Source organism: Platichthys flesus, chromosome 23, assembly GCF_949316205.1.
Source record: "Platichthys flesus chromosome 23, fPlaFle2.1, whole genome shotgun sequence".
NCBI lineage: Eukaryota > Metazoa > Chordata > Actinopteri > Pleuronectiformes > Pleuronectidae > Platichthys > Platichthys flesus.
This window is the reverse complement of record NC_084967.1, coordinates 10,440,219-10,461,943: the sequence shown is the minus strand read 5'-3', so window position 1 is coordinate 10,461,943 and position 21,725 is coordinate 10,440,219. Positions and strand designations below refer to the sequence as shown.

Here is a 21,725-nt window from a genome sequence, read left to right as displayed (position 1 = left end):
ACCTTTAACAATCTTTTGCAGTGTGACAGTCTCATCCAGTGTTTCACTACAGCTCCTCTCCTTCTCTAAATGTAAATCGAGTCTTCAAAATATCATGGGTATTATGGGGAGTTGCAGCCCCTTCAGCAAGGTCATTATAGAGCCTCATTCCCTTCACTGCAGCACGCACAACCTCTCGCCCTGATCACATCTGGGACGTCTCAGTCATAATCAAAATATAATCAATAATTTTGTCAAAGCTCTGCTGGGCCGGGGGTTTCCAATCTTGACCAGCGCCAAGGAGATTATGTTTTCATTGCCCTTTGTCTGTCACTCAGCAGGATTACTCAAAAATCCACTGGACTAATGTGACATGACATTTTGAGGAGGGGAGAAGTTTGACCTGAGGAAGAAGCTGTCTACTTTTATTTGTGACACCTTAAAGCAAAGCTACGTCTCCTTGCAAACCCTCTCCACAGATTTCTTTTTTAACTGGTTGGGACCAAATAAACCAACATTAAAGCTTCATCTGAATGATATTCAGAGATAAATGACTTTGAGTGAAATAAAAGATTGAACTTTGACACACTGTCCTTTTCAAACACACAGGATATGATGAGCAGATGTGTCTCCGAGGCTAAATATGAGATGTGATGTGATAGCACGTTTTGATGGACTGCTCTGAGACCTGTTGTCTTAAATACAATATTAATATTTCATTAAACCCTTCACCAGCAGGTTTCAGTGTTAAATGTTTTGATATGTGTATTTATTATTGTCGAATAGACACTGAGTGAATGTTGCCAGTTTCACTTGACGTCTCTGCTCCTCCGGTGTGACGCAAAAGTCTGTTTGCTTCTCTTCACTTGGCTGACAGAGCGTTGCAGTTAAATGTGTGTGTGTGTGTGTGTGTGTGTGTGTGTGTGTGTGTGTGTCTGTGTGTGGATGTTTGTACGTCTAACCCGTCTCCCATACCCTTGGCCCACAGCAGTGTCTTTGTGTCTGCGTGCGTGTGCAGTGTGTGCACCATGTGGCCTGCATGCTGTACTCTTGGCTGGTCAGGATGTGTCTGTGTGTGTGTTTGTGTGTGTGTGTGTGTGTGTGTGTGTGTGTGTGTGTGTTTGTTGACCAGATCCTTGGCTGCACGCCTCTAGTGAGTCACCACTTGACAACATGGCAGAGATAAAAAAGGAACAAGAGTGGGGAAGAGAAACCGAGGATACACTGGAGAGACAGAATGAGGGGAAGAGGGACAGATGGAGAGAAAGTTGAAGAGAAGAAACTGTGAAAGAGGAGAAACAAATACAGGAAACACAGAGACGACAGACTAAGAGAAAAAGAAATGGAGGCAAGGATGGAAGAAACTCAAAGGGGAGTGAAGTAAGAAGGGAGGAGGATAAGAGGGAGCAGAGAAGGAATAAATACAAGGTAAAGCAACAATGGAGGGAGGGGGAGAGAGGGGCAAAAGAAGTAAAGGAGAGATAATAAAATCTGCAACACTGAGATGGAAAAAAGACTTGAAGGATAAAGGCTCCAGGGTGCTAGTCTATACATCTTCCACCGCAAACTTAAAGCATATCTCTTCCAACTATACCTTGGTAATAAGTTAAGTTCAAACTATACAATTTAGTAGCACTTAAATGGCACTTACTTATAGCACTTTGTAGTTTGGCTTTCTTGAAGAAATAGTACTTTCTTGATTCTTGTTGTACTGGGTATGTACCCTCATTGTTAAATGCACTTATTGTAAATCGCTTTGGATAAAAGAGTCAGCTAATTGAAGTGTAATGTTATTTACATTGGCAGATAAGTAGTAGTGATTGATTGGATGAGTATGACACGCTTGGATTAAAAACTGGATTATCTACGTAAATTAAGAGTTGGGATGAAAAGACCAACTCATCACCATACACAGGATTTTGTGACACATCACTGTCATATTTGGCAAATATTAAATATATATATTCCAAATTCTAGCCCAGGCATTAGAAAACTGACATGTATTCGTGCAATTGATAATTTAAACTATTTATTCATACTTTTTTTTTGATATGTACAATTACAAAGTTGATTAAAATGTGTAATGTGGTTGCCCCGAGTCAATCGACAATGATATGAAAGAAAGACAAGCAGCAAATGCTCAGAGTCTGGAACCAGCAAGTGTTTGATTTTGTAAAACTCCTTCAGGTGCTTGGGGACATGGAGAGTAAAGGAACTGAACACATTAGTTAAGCTGTTAAACGTGGAACCAGCTGATTTGTCTGACAACCTACAACATGAAACCACAGAGCAGCAAAGCAACAACAGGCTCAAAGCTCGGTGCAGCAACCTCCCTCTGCTCTGGTCCAACAAACTGTACGTACGTACGTCATGAGGATTTTCTCATTCTGAGGAGATAAGCAGTTTTTTTTTAGCAGAACCGACGGCTGTGAGTGCTTCTCTTTAAAACCGATTTGTGCAAAGACTCAAAACGGACTGAACCAAACCTGGAAAGCCAGATGCGCCAAACAGCAGCGGTGTGGTTAAGGTTTATCCAACTGCAATCTGATCATCTAAAAAGCAACTTAATGCAGTTCTAAGGAAGCATTTACCTCAAGGCCCAACAGTCCCCTTTTAAATCTCCTAGATCCAGATTTGGATCTGCACCAAATTACTCACACTAGATATCAGTCCCCCAACCCTTAAATAAAATGATCAATGAATTATTCTGTGAGAAATCAGGCATAACGTCAAAAATCCCAACGTAAAAGAAATCCTGAATCTCCAAGTTTGTCCAGATCTGTGTCAAAATGTGCCCTCATCTCATCCTTCCAAAAAATTTCATGGAAATCATTTCTGTAGTTTTGCAATAATCCTGCTGACAAAATAAACAAACCGACAAAGAAACGGCATCACCTCCTTGGCGGGGGTAAGAAAATAAATCACATTATTTCCACCGCATCTGTCTGAGCGCTGACACTGTGTAATATCCACATAAGATGACGGGAAGCTTGAAATACTCACTCCACACATATAAACACAACTTTAAATAGTCTCACTGAGTCAATGACCTAAATACTCGCAGAGAAATATGTGTTTGTGTGCACACATGGATTCAAACGTCTTCATGTTTACAAGTGTTTGTACAATTTCCCTGTGCTAGCGTTGAGAAAGTCGAGTGTACATTTGGCCTTTTGCGTGCTTGTAATTGTGCCTATGCATGTCATTTTTCTGTGTGTGTGTGTGTGTGTGTGTGTGTGTGTGTTTGCACATGCATAATTTAGGTGCAGAATAACCCCCACTGAGTTTGAACACTATCACAGGCAGAGTAAGAGTATTAGGAAACACTGCGTCTGCCTGAAATATACTGATAAATGTGATTTTCTCTCTCACACACTCACACACCCATGTGATGGCAAACAGAAGGAAACAGGAAATGTGACGGACTTCCTCCGAGCTGTGCTCTTCAAGATGCTCCGGTCCTTCCTCACCTCTGTGTACGTGCATAAAAACACACCGCAAGAGAACATGTGTGGAAACAAACGGTGACATCGTCTTTATCTGTGTCTTCCGCTGCTAAACTTCACCATGAGCTTTATTAAAGGGAGACTAAAGAAGGCAAATACACACTGTTGAGTCAAACAATAAAAATTCTGCTCCCAGTGGAATACGACCTCTGTAACTTTATCTAAATTTACTGCTTCTCCCACGTCTGCAAATTCACAAGATTAAAAAGCCCACATAATTATATGTAATTATCATAACTGCCATCTCTCCCCAGCTGTCACTTTCTTTCTCAGGCTAAAAACTGTATGTTTTTAACAGATCATCCGCTTTCCCCTGGCAGATTATTTTTCTCTCATCTGTCAGTCTCCACCTCCTGCACTGCCTCGCTCCCTGATAACACTCCTGTCCCCGGTTGGAAGTCTATTAGATCAGGCCTCTTCTCTTTCCTGCTCTCCTTTCCGTCTCTGGGTCTCACACTCGTTAATTCTATAACAACTTTTCCCTGGTCCTGCCGACGCCACTTTCACTCGGTTAATGTGGCGACATCACCCTGCTGCTCCCTGACCTCCTCCTGACCCGGCTTCTCTCCTCCTCTCTCTTTCTCAATTATTATGTCCAGTCAGTCTCTGGCTAAGTCTATTAGTCTGTCACTGTGCCTGCGTAACAACAAAAGCTTCTGGCTGCTGAGAGCTGATTGGTGCCTCGAACACAAGCTCACATACGTTTCCTCACATAATCTCTCCCTCGGCTCGGCCACACACAAGCGCGTGTGAATGCACAACAACACAGTGATGGAATTGTTTGTTTTGATATAAATTGAGTCGTTGCTGTGGTTCTGAGGCTGAAATGCGAGAGATGTGCAACATGAAAGTACGTTTGATTTGTCAACACCGGTGAGATTATGTGGAGGCCAAGTGCAAATAGGATGCCTGTGGGTTGTTGTGTGTTGTGTGTCAGGAGGAGGTACAGTCAGATAAGATGAGGTTCACAAATAACTATCCTGGTTAAGAGCTGAAACAAGGGACACAGATAATCAACAGGGATTTTCTATATATGAAGAGCTGCTACAGGCTTAATTCCTATAAGCAAATATTTATTCCCAAATACGTTTTCCCATTGCGTCCGAATAAATACTAACTGTGAAACATTTTTCTGTAAATGCTCTTACACAGCTCCCAGTGTAATACAACATTAAAACCGCCGCAGTCCCCTCATTGCCTTTGAATTAATCTTCTGATGTCGTAACTACATCATTAGCCGCGGTGACTAAACAGCAGAGATCAAATTATCTCATTGTCCGAGAGCATCACACAGTGTATTGTCTGCCGGGCTGTACCTGCCCTGAGAAAATGGAGCGCTGTAATCTCCCATAATACTCACCAGCTCTGAAAATGCCTTCAGTCAGGTGCTGAATACAAATGACTGACACACACATGAAATGCTGATGTTTTGATCATCTCGACATGAACACAATCCTAAAAATGTCCCCTCTTTCCTCTTCCTGCTAAAAACAAACACACACACGCACAAAAAACAGCCGTCCAGTCATCTGTGACCGGAGCAGAGACAAACAACAGAGCAGAAAACATAAAACGTGCATGATGAACCATTTATCTCGGAGTGTGTGCGTTTATACCTGTGCATGTGTGTATATATCATTGTGTATGCATGTGTGTGTGTGTCTGTAGACTATATGTCTACTACCCAAGGTCACTGCAGAAAGCTGGGAGGGAGGAAAAAAATTAACAAGTCCAGTGGACAATGACGTTAGCCGTGCAAGGAACAGTAGTCTTAAAGGGACAGCTTAGGACACGGGTATGAAAATGGATAAGTCCACTTTGACGACACACGATTTAGACATTTTATTACTTCTTTTGAAACATTCAGAATCATGAGGAAATCCGGGATGTGTTTGTGGAGGCAAAAACCGCCAGAGACACACAAAACATTGTGAATATTTCATAATAGGAAGGAAAAAAGAAAATATGGCCGGAGGAAGAGCGATAGAGCATAAACCGCTCTGCCTCCTGTGGTACGACAGACACACACACACAAACATACACACACGGTGGCACAGTGTGGTAACCGGTGTTGCCTGCACTCACATTGGAAAAAAGAGCAGGCAGTATCTCAATACAAAACCACTCAAGAGGCTTGAGGCAACAAAAGGCTTTTCATTAGTGAACTACAGACATGGGAAATCTCTAAATGAAGAGGTCTCGCTGTGTCGCTGTGCACACAATGAGGACACAATCCAGACACACACACACACAGGCAAACACACACTTCTCGTTTTTCCTGGTGTCCTCAAAAAGCTATGTAATGTTCTGGGGATGAGTTAGAGGCATCTCGCCACATCTGCTAATATACTGGTGCTTGTTCCAAAAGAAAAAGAAGAGAAACACCTTTGGGGTTGCTTCATCTGACTGTGAGGCTGCCACCTGCCAGACAGCGACGTCTCTTACAGCCTGAAACTTTAACTTTTTGGATTTTCCTCCTCTTGCTTTACTGTACTGAGGTGAAAAGTCCAAATCCATAGAGAGGAAGGGACAGAGAAGAGAAAGCAAATGGCTACGTGATCTGGCCTTCAGGGCGGACATCACCAAGCACCTCTCAGGTTCCAACAAGACTTTCAACTCTCTGCTTTCAAATGTGAGATCGTCTGAAGAGACATTATTTATATTATATATATTTGCGGGTATACATCAGTTCAAATAGGTGATTGAATACTTTCCCATTTTCAGTGGAGGAGTTTTCTATATTAACTTTCTATTTTTTCGCAGTGCGTCATGTTTGACGTCATGCACCATGAACTGATGCACTCTCTCACCTCGCTGTCTTGCCAAATTAGCGCGGTCACTCAGGTGGCTCCTTTCATCACTGCCAATCGAGCCGATAAAACCCTGTGTCTACTGTAGAGTCATTTTACCCAGGAGTGAATGCCAACTGTATCCATTCCCATTCCACAAAAAAGCCAGCCATCAGTGGGTTTGCTGACCAGTGGAAAAAGGTGCTATAGAAAGGAATGGACCTCCATAGATAAATGTTCCCCACCCCTGATCTAATCCCTGTTCCTCTGGCTGTATGTGATTGTGTCTGACTAACCTGAGAGTAGAAACTAGCCATAGTTGTAGTTTCTATGTCCTTCTTTGCCAATATTTCCATTTTGACTGGAGCTGCTGGGAATTTGGTAGAGAAGTAATCCAAGAAATCCGGCAGGTAGCTGGCTTCTCCGTGGACGATTCCCATGACATAATGAGCTGCCTGGAAAACAGGGTCAGTAGATCAATTCAGATCATATCTATCATTTGAATTTTTACGAAAATTCATACTGCAGCTACATCCGTATCGTTGCCGTACCTGCGACGAGTCCTCGCTGAACGCCAGGCTGACAAACTCCTGGGCAAATCTCTGCTTCTGTCCCATCGACAGGGCAGAGAGCTGTGAGGTGTAGGCATGAGCCACAAGTGCCCCCCCGTTTGGCTGGTTCTCTATGTGAATGTACGGAGCAAACTCCAGGCCTGCCATACCGGGGTAGGAGCCCTGCGGCTGCTGTTTGGTCGGCCGAGGGAGCGGTGCCTTGATGGAGGAGGATGGATCGCCGGGCGTGTTTTGAAGTGAGGCGCTTAAGAGGAGTTTTGAGGCGAGAGAAGCAGTAGGAGGAGAGGAGGGCACGTGTGACGTTTTGTTGTTCGGCGAGGGGTAAACCGGCAGCGGCGTCTTGAACGGAGACAGGGGGGATTTGTGCGTGTGATCGCTGGGGAGAAGCAGGCCGGCACAAATGGTTTGGCAGGAGCGGTGGTACATCTTCACTCGTTTGTGCTTCTCCCCCTCTTTGTGTTTCTTCTTCTTTTTCTTCTTGACTTTTTTGATTTGCAGCTCCTCCGCATTGACCTGGGCTTTTTCGTTTTCATCTGGACAGTGACAGAACGAGAAGAAGAGAAAAATGACCTCGTTATTTAGAGAGACAAGACTTATGAGAGGGGAGGCTGTTCTTCAAAAAGAGGAAGAAGGCGCGTTAAAAAATCTATTCATGTCCGCTTTCTGGAACCACATATAAATTCACTAGATCTCGATTTCTATTTGGACCTGCACCAAATGTGGTCTAATAAACATGTCAGAGTTTGTTTCATCAAGATCCATGTATTATTCTCGGACAAATCCAGAAAGATGTTGAAAAATGTTAAAGAAAGTAAAGAAAAATTATAATAAAAATCCAGCTTACTAACAGACAACAAACAAACCAAGATGAAAACTAAAATACTTATATGGTGGAGTTAATGAGGACCAATAATAAGTGCAAAATGATGACAAACTTCCAGGAAAATAAGGAAGAGAATAAAACGGGGCGAAACTGCCAGTAAAATAGAATACTCTTACTCAGATTGTTGTCATAACTATTATCTCAATTTTTATCACCATCACAACCAGATACCAGATAATCTCCCCTGGTAAAAAAAAAAACAATAAAACAAAAAATATGAGTCCTAACTATTTTAAGCGAATGTGGACATATGAGTCATAGCTTTTCCCAGATGGTGCACATCTCCTGGGTTGCAGGCATAAAATAAATTCAAGAGCCCTGCGTTGGAATCCCTGGAGAAAAGCAGATATGACTAAGCCAGGAAACCAGCTTTCAAGTGACTTATTTGAACGGAGATAATAGTGTAGATCTCTTAAAAGCCGAGGGCAGGACTGAGTGAAACATGCAATTTATTTCCATGTTGCTGCTGTATGTACTGTTCTATGTGTGAGAGAGTGTGTCAGAGGTGTTTATGTCTTTCTGCAAAAGTATTGGTGGTTCGTTCTTTCCAAGTGGTTGTGTAAACAAGTGGACGTGTATACTTACTGTGTGTGTGTGTTTGTGTCACTTTGATAGGGGCACTGCTGCCTCAGCATTATTCAAACATCAGCTATCATCCCACGAGAAAACACACACCACACACATATATAAACACTTCAGCCTAGTTTGTTCCCCACACACGTTCAACGCGACATGAGACAGGATGAAAAACAGCATAGAGAGAGAGAGAGAGAGAGAGAGAGGCAGAGAGAGAGAGAGAGAGAGAGAGAGAGAGCAATAAAGAGAGCAACACAGAGAATGTATTTGCAGCACAATAACCAAGCTACTAATCCACAAGCTCTTTAACCCAGGAGTCCCCCTCAACCCACAGAGAAGCATTACAATAAGGTGAAAATAAGACTAACACTGATTTAGCACAAATGTTATCAACTTCAATGAGTTCTAGATTGTACGAACTGTTTGACTGCGGTTAATTCACAACAAGAAATTCCCTTCCTTCATTATTTAGAGCAGACTTTCACTGTGAAGCATGTAACAGCAAAGCATTGATATAAGATCAGTTCTCTTAATCGGCATAGGGAAGTGAGAAATGGAATCAGAACATCTCTAATATATTATGATGGGTTTTATGCATATTTATGTATATTATTGAACAGATGGTCGTGAGCATTTTAAGTTCAAACAAGTTCCCTGTCTAACAACACGCTGAGTCAGAAGCCGAAATAGCAGTATGCTGCTTTCTGACTTCCTGTACATGTTAACTCTGGTTGCCAATCTCTCTGACTCTCTCTATCGCTCTGTCGAGTTGAAAAATCAACTCTCTCTCTCGCTGATCAAATTTCGAACTTTCTCTCTGTCGCTCCAACATTAGCAAACGCTGTGATTAAAATGCAAATACACTGTGATTAAATGGCTCACTCACAATCACTGTAAAGCAGCTCTCTGCTCTCTTCAATCTGATTCAATATCCCACCACGTACCCCAGAGTGTCTATTATCGTAAACACACAAGACTAAACATGAGGATTTCTCACTACAGACTAACACAACGACTCTCTCCGTCAAGTTGCTTCCTGACTGGAAGCAGTAAGACTGAAATAGTGGGCCAAATAATCCATCTGTAATTTTCATCAGTAGCCACTGGCTGTGGTATGTGGCCCAAGCCTGACTAACACTTGGAAATGTCACAGCATAGTCATGAAATATCAGCGCAGGGACGTTACAAGTCTGACTTGACTCTTTACAACAAATCAAATCAATCGTGGATAAATGTGCCGTGGCCGTATGCATGTCAGTGTGTGGCGTGTCCGTCCGAAAGGGTCAGGGTTTGAAAGAGAAACAGCCGCTGTTGATAAATGTGGAGCTGCAGTTCAGTGGCCGAGCTCAGATTTCACGGAGAGAAAGAGAAAGGGAGCGGGACGGAGATTACGTCACAGCGCTCTGCAAATAATTCACTCCAGTCAAAAGGTTGACAATGACACAGTCCGCCACCTCCATAAAAAGTACAGAGCAGAAGACAGACATGTCGAGCTGGTGGAGGGCGGTTAAGTAGGCTTTTACTGGTTTCATTTATAAGGGTCCTTGTTCTTAAGAATATCATATTAGTCCCCAATCTTCTGAAAGTTAAGATCCTCCACTTTTATTTTGTTGTGAGTTAGCGCCTGACTGACATCTTATTTTGATATTCACAGACATATCAGTATTTGTATTTATATTTGCAGTATATGAAAAGTTTTCTTATACATAAAATCAATGTATAAACAAGGATGAGCTACATTGTCATAGGCTGTCTCTCAATTCCCCCCCTCACAATCCTAGCTGACAGACGTAATATCAGTGCACACACACACACATGCACACACACTGTCAGAAGGTCAGACTAAATAAACCCTAAGCCAAATTTCTCCATCTGGTTGAGCAGCGTGGTGCAAAGGTCGACCAAATGCCAGGGATCGAATTCTCAAAGAGAGAAATAAAACCGTTACAACCAGGAACCTCTCCCACCGCACAGATCCTGCTCTACGTTGCTCTTTTTTCCGACTACCCCACAGTAACTGACTGTTTTCCGACCCCCCACTGGGATGCAGAGCGGTCGTGTGTGTTGCTCGTATGTTGCGAACATAATGATGATTTATTGTACGCTACCCTGCGAAAGTAGGCCATGTTTGGTAAGCTCAGCAGCAGGTTTCCACTGAGACGGATGCTGAGTTTCAACTGGGTGCACTGACACATGGGAAACCATCAGTTTCGACTCAAAGTGTGATGTGATGCGATGGTTTTCCGAGCTGGAGTGAATGTGATAAATGATTCCAGTTGGTTTCTGGGTGATTTACCCCATTTTACTTCTACCACATATTTTAATGATTGATTAATGGCGTCATCATCCAACTGTTTTTCAGTTCCTTACTGCCTACACGATGGGGAGTGACAGGACAGATATGAGATGGAGAGACGAATTTAGCAAGTAGCCTGTGGGGTGTGCAGCTCAAACCCACTGGACCAACACGAAACACTGACACACACTTCATATCTTCCCCGCACAATGTCTACACTGAAATTAAAAATATATCACTATTGCGACGTTTGTTTCTTGTGTCCGAACCTCACCTGAGGCCGATACAGTTAACAAGTGTATGGGAATGGTAGTATTTTAGTTTTTAAGGCCCGTTATTATGGAGACAGATTACCTCTGATGCAGACCAGAAACACCTTGAGATTATTTTAATTGCAAAACGTCATTTAAAGCATAATAGTTTGATCCATAATATTAATATTCATGAAAAGTCCCTTTATATGCGTGTAAATTGTGTGCTGCCACCAACCTTTAATCAGCTGCTTGACTTCTCCGTTCTCCCTCTTGATCTCATTCATCACTTTGTGCTTCTTCTTCTCCTTTTCCCTCTCTCTGTCTTTGACCTTCTTCATCTCCCTCTCCTCTCGGTCTCTCTCCTTCGCTTTGTCCTTGGCAGAGTGCTCTGTGGAACCAGAGGGAAAGAAAGGTTTCAGGTCAACGCGGCAGAGTGCACAAGATTTACTCAGGCTCACTTCACTTGGATTTATGTTGCTGACCTCTCCACTGAACTCCTGCCAGGTGCTTCACCTCGGCCAGCGATTTAACTTTTCCGTTATCGTGATACTCTTCCTCATAAAAAACAGTTTGTCTCTGCCTTTCCTGCTGCAACACATTCGCCTCCCCAGCACAGCCTCTGCTCTTATCTCTCGTGCTTTCTCAGCAGTGTAATGACCTTCCATTCCTGCACCATTCACTCTAGAAGTTTACTTATAATCTTTAAACTACATCTTTTCTAGATAGATTGCACGTTTCTATCCCTAAACTCATCCTACTCCCATGTTCTGCTCTCACAAGCATGAATATGCTCCGGTTTTAAATGTCTTAAACTCTTTCTTCGCTTTTTAGCTCATTTTATTTCCTCTTGCAACTGAAAGATTCATTCGAGTGCTGAGGGAATATTACAGATCGGGGAATTGGAGTGCGCTCTAACAACACTCATTGCAAATTGCTGTGGATGAGAGCATCGGTCTAAAATGTAAATATCCCCTCACACACACCTCTTCAGTCATTGGAGTGCTTTCTGAGAGGCCAGGCATGTCTAACTGGACACAAAGACACTTTTTTCCCAGTAGGTCAACATCTCTCACCTCAAACTGAGCTAAAAGAAAAATGAATCTTCCTTAAAATAACTCCATCTTTTATTATTAGCCTCTTTTGATTCTTTATTTCCTTATCCCCAGGAAGAAATACAAAAGAACTCCTTTGTTTTGTTCCTGCATTACTTCTTTTTGCTGTTCTTTCTTTTCCTTTCCAAAGAACTTCTTTTCTCTGAACTCCGTCAGATCCCTCTTTTAAGAGGAAGCTGTGTTCACTCTCCTGTGGATGTGGGGAGTGGGAAAGTGAACACAGTGGGGTTGGACTCACTGTTCGCAGGATCAAAGGAGAAAATGCTTTGAAAGTATAAAAAGCTTACAGTGGCAGCAGGAAAATTGGAGTTAAATCAGCACACTTGTTTCAATTATATATAAATATTTTCAATCTTGGGACATTTTCACAACTGAAAGTCCATACCGAATTAATATCATCATGATTTTACTACCAGAATATTCACCCTCAACACTGGGAGCCACCAAAAATTGCCCTGGAGGCTAAATGTCTCTGACGATATCCGACGGGCTTAGAGATTGGATCCAGACCAAGACCACCTAGTTTGACCCGACTCAACTTTGGTCCGCAGATCATGATCCGAGTCACAGTTCGCGCTTGTTATTTTTGGTTCAGCCTACACTAAAAACGTCAGGAGGTCTGGACCAAACCATGCAGATGTGAATTGGCCCTAAGAGCAATATTTTTCTTTGCCCCTCATGATGAAGCAGGTAGTCATTCCGCTCATACTCTGTGGTTAAGAGAAGGAAGAAACCATTTTTAGAACTATGCAAAAACAGTGCTGTTAAATTCCCAGACACTGTGAGCGGCCTAACGGAAAAAAAACAACGCGACACTTGTTTCCAAACATCAAACTTTTGCTCCACAGGAAACTGCCTACAAAGGTGGGCTCACTCAGATCTACTGCCAGATTTGAGAAAACATGTCAGACCATGTCGCTGCAGTAACACTCATAAACTAGAGGTTTAGAGGCAAAAGAAGGTAAATTAGCCCAGGAAGCTGGCGTAGCTTTAATACAGCGGTGAACAAGCGTATTCATCACAGCTTGAGCGGAGGGTCTTCCCTTTCAAATAGAGAGAAAACCTCTTTCTGAACTTTGTGAGATGTAAGAAGACAGGGCTGTATGGTGCTCCGGTAGTTTTGGTGACATCCAATGAAAAAAACAATAGTCATTATAACAAGGTGATGCAACCAAGATATAAATGACTCTAATTAAATGCGATCCATAAAACTGAAACTATTTTTTCTCTCGTTTTTGTTTGGGGACTTTCTGGCAGCAGGCAGTTTGAAGGGGAACACAGCAGGTGGGTTTCGCTGTTTCGATGATCACAGGAGGGAAACACTTTGAAAGATGGAGGGCCCGCGGCAGGCGGTTTGTAAGATTCAACTGCACCAGCACTCACTGGCATCCAACTTTTTCGTGTTGTGGAGGAAAATAAACTATTCAAAAAAAGAATCAAAGCGGTATCCACGTTTCGATGCTTGCTCATTATTTTTTATGTAAATCGCACACTGGAAACCTGCCTCCTCCAAACGTCTGTCCTTGAAATTAACTTTATTTTGTGTGTGCAATGTTAACTTGGTAGGCACCCAAGACAGCACAGTGTTTAGAGCTGTAGCCTGGCCAGTTTTAAATGTGTGCTAGCAACGTGATAAGGCTGCCGACCTGTCCGGGGTGTTCCCTGCCTCGTGCCAAAATGCATGCTGGGATTGGCTGCAGCCCGCTGCGACTCGAAAACAGGACGACAGCTTCAGAAAACAGATGAAGGAAAAACTGATCTTATCAAAGGTTCCCATGTGAAATTCCTTGTTATTTCACACTATTCACACATCCTCTATTTAACATTGATTTCTATGCTCTAAGAGTCTGATTCTAAGGCGACAGACTGTTTCAATCTGGACTTCAGATTTTCTTCTGTAGATAATAAAACCAAAACATTCAAACTGTGTCTGTGCAAAGCTCCAAAGCTTCTTTGACTGAGCTCCGAACTGGACGTCACAGTTTGTGGAGGACTCCCATTTGAAAAAATGCTGGACACTAACAAACACATGTCTGACTCAGGCTGCAATGATGTGGCAAACTAGAATGAAAGACTATGGGTAAAAGCCATTCAGGCAGACAGTTTGCATGCTGGAGCCTGACTGATGCTGATTATGGGGGGGCGGATGGAGATACCAGTATTAGTGCGCAAAACATTTCTGAACAAACCAAACAACAAAGAAAAGTAATTGAGGCTTGATATTTCCCAAGAAAGACATTTGGTGTGTTTTCAACATCTCAATTGATTTCATTCATGGAACTAAATCTAAATCTAGTGGATTAATTTATGGTTTCATATTTTTCATAAGGGGCCTGTTAGACCTCGGAATGTCAAACTTTATTGGATGCCATTCTATTTTTTTTTCTGTATAATAAAAGTTTTCATGTTGGAAAATGCTGATGCAGATATGTCTGTGAACGGCTCATATCGGCCCATTTTTACACATAACAGATAAATCAGTCAGGCTCTAGAAGTCATATTTTAAGGGTTCACACACACAACATCGACTGTAAGTCATACATCACTTCACTTATCAGCAGGTCAGCAGACATAAATGAAAGGGAAGTTGATAAAAAATGAAAGATGGGTTCCTCAGATTTGAGTCTCGCTCCCCTCTGCATGGAGCCGACTGATCGGGTAAAAGGCACAAGAGAGTTTCAGATCTGTTTAGTCAGTGTAGCTTAACTCACTGTGAAATACAGGTAGACCTGCTCCCCAACAAAACCCTGAAAACGTTACACGCTCAGTTTACCCCTGATGGTGTAGAAAAGGCCACGCTTCACAATTCAAGGCGATTTCAAAACGATTTAGCAGAAAGGTTCAGAAAGTCTTTGCCATTCTACTGAACTGCTACTGTACATGAGTTAAGTGTCTCATCATTTTTTGGGACTGAACAAATGACCCAGACGACAGTTAAATGTGGACTTAAATGGGTGCTGATTGCAGCTAAGCTTCCATTTCTCTTCCCTTTTCTCCACCGGCTGCCCTCGGCCACAGAGAAGTCCCGGGCGTAGTCAGGGATTCTGGCAGTGTTGTGCACTTACATGCCTTAAGTTTCCCAATTACAGCAGTTCAGAGAATTACATGATTCACCGCAACCCGACTTCCCATTAACATAGTTTTGTATGACTTTTGAATAGTCAGAATGATGTGTCCACTTCCTCCCACTATCCAGAAATGAAGCCAAGATACGAACACTGCCAACTTGTGAGTCTGAGCAGTAGCTATTAGGTGATGTGACCTGGTAACGAGGAGCTGCCGATACACACGCTCAACCAGCCGTGAGCCATGTCCCATCCACCTACATGGAGGAGGCTGGGTTTATTCATACTGCAGTCAACTAACGGGGGGGCGATCAAGCTGTTTTGGTTTCACTTTTAGGGAGCCGTAATGTCGTCCATCTTTATATTCAGTCTACAGCTGTAACATTAAAGGTCTGAGAGCTGCAAAAAGAAATGAGCTGCGTTGCATCGGCCCTAATCCGTGATTTATGTGTCACAAGTGATTAATCAAAACATAAAAATAACCCGGCTGGTGATTAAGACACTGTCAAGTTTTCCAGATTCATCATTGAGTTGTGATGTCTCTGCATTCGGCTTAAATGCTGAATAATCTTTAAATCCCTTTAAAGAGCTCATCGCTTGAATTATGAAGAAAACTGCATTTCATACAGTTATGAATCAGACTGTAGATAAATAAACTGCGTCTCTCAATGACAACAGACAAAACTCTGCCTCAGACAGGGTCAAACTGAATAAAACAACAACGTCTTGGACACTTTACAAACTTGTGTGTCTCTTATTTCAGGACCAAATGTAGCCAGGAGTCGTTGCTCCCTCTCCACTGCCCTCAGCCTCCCTCCTACAGCAGCCGCACCTCCGACATCGCTGCGATGATGTGATACTCGTTGGATCCCGGTAGGAAAAAATTCTTCCCCTCCGGGAAGGTCAGGGCGCAGCTTGGCGTCGCCGCAGCGCTCCTGAATCTGGCAGAACTCCCTCTGTGGCTCAAGGACACGTTTGGGCGCCGTGCCTCAGACGCCGCCACTTCCTTAAAGCCGTCCATCTTTAACCACTGGCTCGGCCTGCCGGTCAATACCTGAACATTTTAATCCTCGAAAACACTGTGCTCATGATTAATGTGGATTAACACTCTGCTCCACATTCCCTCATCTTCACAGTTAAGGCTACTCAGGATAATTACAGACTCCTGCTGCTGGCCGTTGAGCAGCTCTACACCACAGCAATTAGAGGTTCAGTGTGTTGCTCGTGAGCACGTACATGCAAGAGTTGAAGGGCCGATAATATTTATGCTACTTAAAGCTAATTCTGGCTGCGTCCAACAGACCTAATGAATGACTATTCTGCAGTGAGCTGCAAGCATGATTGGAGTCAGTCAACAAGTTTACAGCATTATAATAAACCAGCAAATAAACCAGAAAGAGTGTTATGATTGCTGTATAAAAAAATTATCCTAATTTTAATTTAATTGTTTAACCTTTTTGCTGTTCGGAAATTCCTTTAAACTGAAACACGGCCTTCCACATTTTTGTTTGAACGAAGACAAATCTGAACATCCATAGACAGACAGTTAGTGATAGTGTGTTGGGGGCTAGCAGCCGGCAGCACGTCTCGTCCTGCTGTTCTCACTGACTGCGGTGGCTGTTCAGTGCGTGTCATGACCTCTTAAACTGCCCGACTGGAAAAAGGGTGACATCATACACTCACCCACACTCTCTCACGCGTCTGCTCAGTGCACCCGCTCATGTCGAAAAAACACAAATGCCATTGAGACGAGCATGCAAACACGACTGCATGTGGAGATGCTACAGAGGCCGAACAGCAAGGATGACACAGGAAATCAATGAACCCACAGCAAAACTAGATATCAAGAGGATCGTTCAACAGATGGTTGTGGTTTTTGTGTTGCGTCAGTCGTTAAATAATCCTACATCTTATAAAATAATGTGACATAACATATTTGTAATTTTACTCAAAGCCTTGTGTATATTAGTATTATGTATAATAACTGAGTCAAATGTATGTTGGTCGTGGTCTTTAAAAAAGAAAAAAAACATTTATTCTAATTAGTAATGTGAAAGATCAACGCAAGTGAATTGTATTAGAAAGATAATAGACCTCTATCATGATATTGTTATGGATGAATTTAGACAGAAGCCCCCGGGTGTCCACGGACCCTCATTTAATATGCACCCTCTTTGGTGGGTAATATGATAAATCAATTAGAACAGATCATGTATTTGTGTGGTATTTTGAGATAGTATTACTCTGCAGACAGTTTTGTTTGATAATTTGAATAATCATTTGCATTATATAAGCTTACAAAATGTACTCCCTTCGTTTATCTACTTGTTTTGCCTTCTTTGACCCACATATTAGACAACACCATGGGTCACAGTCAAAACAAACCACATGTGGACGCGTCGAGTCAATAATCTAATCGCTGCTGCCAGTGGAGTCCAGATCTGATGACTGCACGGTGACAATACACGTTAAAAATAAAAGTGATATAATGAACACACCGTGTGCTGTGGAACACGGAGCATCAACAAGCCGCTGAGCCCCGCGTCCGCTCCCCGCACGGCCGCGGGTTGCAGGGGGGGGCGTGGTGCTCCACCAAAACAACACTTACACGATAATGGCGGGCGGCTGTCATGTTGTAATGACAGCAGCAGCAGCAGGAGCAGCAGCGTGCGGTTTAATGCGTACACCACTGTGAAGAATAGGAAATCACTTATAATATGAATAACTTGAAATGGTCTGTAACACGTTAGTATGGATATATTACACATGCGTTACATACAGGGGATCGTGCGCGCGATGTTTTATGAATAGCGCGTAACGCAAGGATTCCGCAGCAGCAGCACGAGAGCAGCTGGTCTCGAGCAGGTCGCGCGGCCACTGGCGCGGAGCTCGAGGGTTCACGAGCGGGTGAAGTAGCCCACACAGCCCGCGGAGACATCGACCAAACCCGGGCTTTCACAGCCCGGCGACCCGGTGCGAACACCTCCCCCCACGGAGATCGAATGAGATTCTGGTAATCTTCGTGTGTTCTCTGTTATTTCACTGAACGTTCAGGCGCGCGTTGTTAGAAAACAGTAGCTGGTCCGAAACCAGGACGAATTACTGGGGGCGGACAACCGCGCGCTGTTTGGGGCCACATGTTCGAATCCCCAGTGTGTGGAGCCAAGTCAGAGTAAAAGCGCAGAACTCCCGCTCACTTGCAATAAACACAACTAAACAACTTTGTGAAAGCAGCTCCAGCTCCGAGGAGCATCTCGGTGAGAGCGAGCACATGATGGTGGCCTACCTTTGGGCGGCAGCGTGACCTCTCCGTTCTCCCTCGTCACCGCCGAGAGAGGGCTCGGTTTGCTGGTGTCGTTGTTGTTGTTGTCGTTGGTCGCGGGTCCGGAGGTCACTATCACTTTGTGTTTCTTCTCCTCCTCCTCCTCCTGCTGCTGCTCCGCGCCTCCTCTCAGAAGCTTCTCGGTGCTCTCCCGCTGTTTCTCTCTGCTGCTCTTCTTGGCTCTGCAGGAGGAGGACGTCGCTTTATAGAGGAAGAAGTCGCTCTGTTTGAACACTTTGTGCGTGTTTGTGGGTGTTTGGGATCCGTCGGTGGAAGGGGCAGGAGGGTTGTTGCTGCCGCCGCTCCACTCCCCCGGGCTGCTGCCGGAACTCTGCCGCTGCTTGCCGGGGTGCTGGAGTTTCTCTCTGCCGCCACCGTTGCCTCCCACTCCCGCGTCCCTGCTGACTTTCTTGGGCTTAACGCTGCGCTCCTCGACTCGGGGCTTCTTGGCCAGCGGCGGCGGCGGCGGGTTGAAATCCCGGGCAGCAGCCGACTTGACGAGCGGGCTCTTGGCGGAGGCGAGCCCCGCAGCAGCCGCGGCTCCGGCGAGGTGAGCGGAGCCCAGCGAGTCAGCCATCTTGAGGCTCGTGTTTACTCTCTAACGTCTCTGCTGTTTCCAGCAGGACGTGCAGGCGGCGGCGGGGGGCGTGGCTCCGGCGTAAGTGACAGGCGAGGGGCGGGACCAAGATGTGACTGACAGGTCCAGAGGGAAAAGCAAGAGGCGGGGTTCAGTCAGGGGCGTGACTAGAGTTTATTGGGGCCCCCGAGCAAAACATTACCAGGGGGCCACTCAAACAGACATTTAGTTATTAATCTTACACCAACTAAAGGTATGAAGTGTAAAAAAGATTGTGTGACCGTGGTGTGGCGTCAAAGTTTGATTACACGCCATCAAAAAACGATGTTCTGTATCTCGGATAAACATGGATCATGAATTCTTCGATACTGAGGAGACGATGTTGTCATAACTCCACTCGCCATTGTCCTATCACCACCAAACTTCTGTCTCGTGATCAGAGTTCAAGCCTGAACAGCTCTATGTGTCAATATTACCTCAGGGTCATAGCGCCACCTACTGATCAGTGTGAAAATGAAGTTGTTGTAACATTGTCCAATTGACACTAAATTGCTCACGCTACATCAGAGCCCCTACTTGAACAGATCTATTAGTCTGTATGTAATAATGCTGATGGCGCCACCTGCTGGCAACAGGAAATAAGCTTTGTTTTACAACTATCATTCAATTTTCATAACATTTTCACAGTGTGATGTGCAATTGATAGCATTGACCATAATGAGCAATTAGCAGGCAAGAATCGACACAACGTGAAGGATGCTTTTCTAGAAATTGAAGAAAATGTAAGGATTATTATTAAGGGCCCGAGCACCGAACAGTCGGAGACAGTGGGAGGCGATATTGAAATTGTAAGGATAATCATTACTTTATTTTTTCAGGCAAATTAATTGGCTTTTTGAGGGCTTTAATATTACTTATATTATTTCATATATCTCTCCCATTATCACCATGCACAGTGTTATATTTGCAGGCTCTCGACTCCTCAAGCACTTGATTTTTAATAGTTCACTTATTGTTCATATTCTTTGATATAGTAGCGGTGGTGCACAATACATTCCTTTGGCATTAATATCTATCATATCTTGAGGCCCCAGCTTTTAGATTTGACACCAGCTCAGTGCAGAAAGACCATTAATGCTCCAATGCTTCAAGTGTCCTCACATGAGTCACAGAATGTGTGCAGCGGTTTGGTGGTGCTGTGTTTTATTTTAATGAATGCGTCCCCATCAGTAAACATGCCCTCGCTCATCTCATCCTCAAAACTGGATGAGCTCATCACCTCTCACACACAGAACACATCATTATACAGGCTCTGACTCCTCCGGGGCTGTTTACACTTTGATTTATTGAGATGAAAAAATATTCTTCCCTAGGAGTGACAGGCGGACCTCTCGGTACAAAGCCTGCCAGTGTGTGGACAGCCAACCGTGAATACTAAATATGATTAGCAGCTGGACTAAGGGGGTTAAGTTACACCTTGCTGTAAAAACGGTGACAAGTTGATGCAAGTCAGAAGAGGAAATTTGATATATGTGTGTGTATGTGTGTGTGAGTGCAATGGCAGCAGGGGCAAGCCAGGAAGTGTGTGAGTGTGTATTGTGCAAGTTGGACTCCTTTCAACAGCTACTGTATGAAACTAATTTCCCTAAAATCAATCTCGTTGAAAGTATTTCCTATTCCAGGCATTATAAAAAAAACAGCTGATAGTTTTCATTTCCTTCAGATGGCAGCACAGCCTGCTGCACACATACATACACTCTGCACTGATTGGCTATATGTATAAAACCATTACATAACTGCTCCATGGGAAAACTGAGGTGACCCAGTTAAGGTAGAAAGCTGGCTTAATTTACACTAGACGCTGTGTGTGTGTGTGTGTGTGCGTGTGCGTGTGTGTGTGTGTGTTCGACACATTCTGTGCCACTGAGAAAAAACTGTTGCATAGAGTAAAAATAAAGAGGATAAAGTTATAGCATGTTAAGGAAAGAAAACACTTTGGCTATAAGTGGCTCCCTGGTTCCTGCTTTATGATGTATATATTAAACCTTAGTATAAATATTGTTCCTCTGCTACATGAATCCTCTGAAGGCCTCACAGGTTCCCTTTTGTATGTTACGCAAATAATTTAATTCATGCTTTTGATTAATGCCATCTGCAAGTGTTCAATTAAAATAAAATCAGTTATAGTTGTAGAAGTACATTTAGGAATATAGAAATAGTCTTCTAATTTATTCCTGTATTTAATGATCTATTTCGGAATAGTTTTGTAATTTATTGTCCTTTATTGTGGAACAGTTGTTCAAGTCAGGAGCTGTTAACTTAGTCGTAAACTGTTGGGCTTTCTACTTTATTTCTTTGAAATGTCTATGTGCTTTGGCCTTTGAGCCACTCCCCTTGTAAAATTAATAATAGTTTACACAGTTAAACTGGAGCCAGTCAGACTCCTGTGACTTAAGTGGTCATACAAAGGCTTTTTTTTAATCTGTTCAACAAAGTAGTTTCTGTCCTGAGTGGCAAATCATAATTTCAGCAGGATCAAATGACGTTTCCTTCTGTCTGACTGATTTTCCAACAATAAATGATCATGGAAATGTCATAAGATGAATTTGCAGATTAACACCAAAGACAAAGCCGTCTTAACCACGTCTGCTACACAGGAGATGTTGTAGGGGTGTGTGTGGGTATAATTAATCTGAAATGAGCGTTGGCTACATGTGAACACCAGCAAATAATTACAGTACGCTTGTTCACCTGCTGTGCCTCCCTGAGTGTAAAGTCCTGTAGAGTGAATACA

At 43.4% G+C, this 21,725-nt stretch overlaps 1 protein-coding gene across 1 annotated transcript in view; it reads right to left on the bottom strand.

Annotated features, from left to right (window-relative positions):
• The window catches only part of LOC133948645 (lysine-specific demethylase RSBN1L-like), a 30,169-nt gene extending 11,218 nt beyond the window's left edge, over nt 1-18,951 (bottom strand). The window contains exons 1-4 of the mRNA XM_062382546.1: nt 18,319-18,951; nt 11,091-11,243; nt 6,826-7,379; nt 6,571-6,729 (exon numbers count right to left, since the gene is read on the bottom strand). Coding sequence (XP_062238530.1) covers nt 6,571-6,729; nt 6,826-7,379; nt 11,091-11,243; nt 18,319-18,931 — 1,479 coding nt within the window. The 5' untranslated portion in view covers nt 18,932-18,951. The remainder of the gene's footprint in view (nt 1-6,570; nt 6,730-6,825; nt 7,380-11,090; nt 11,244-18,318) is intronic.
• Nucleotides 18,952-21,725: the final 2,774 nt, after the last annotated feature.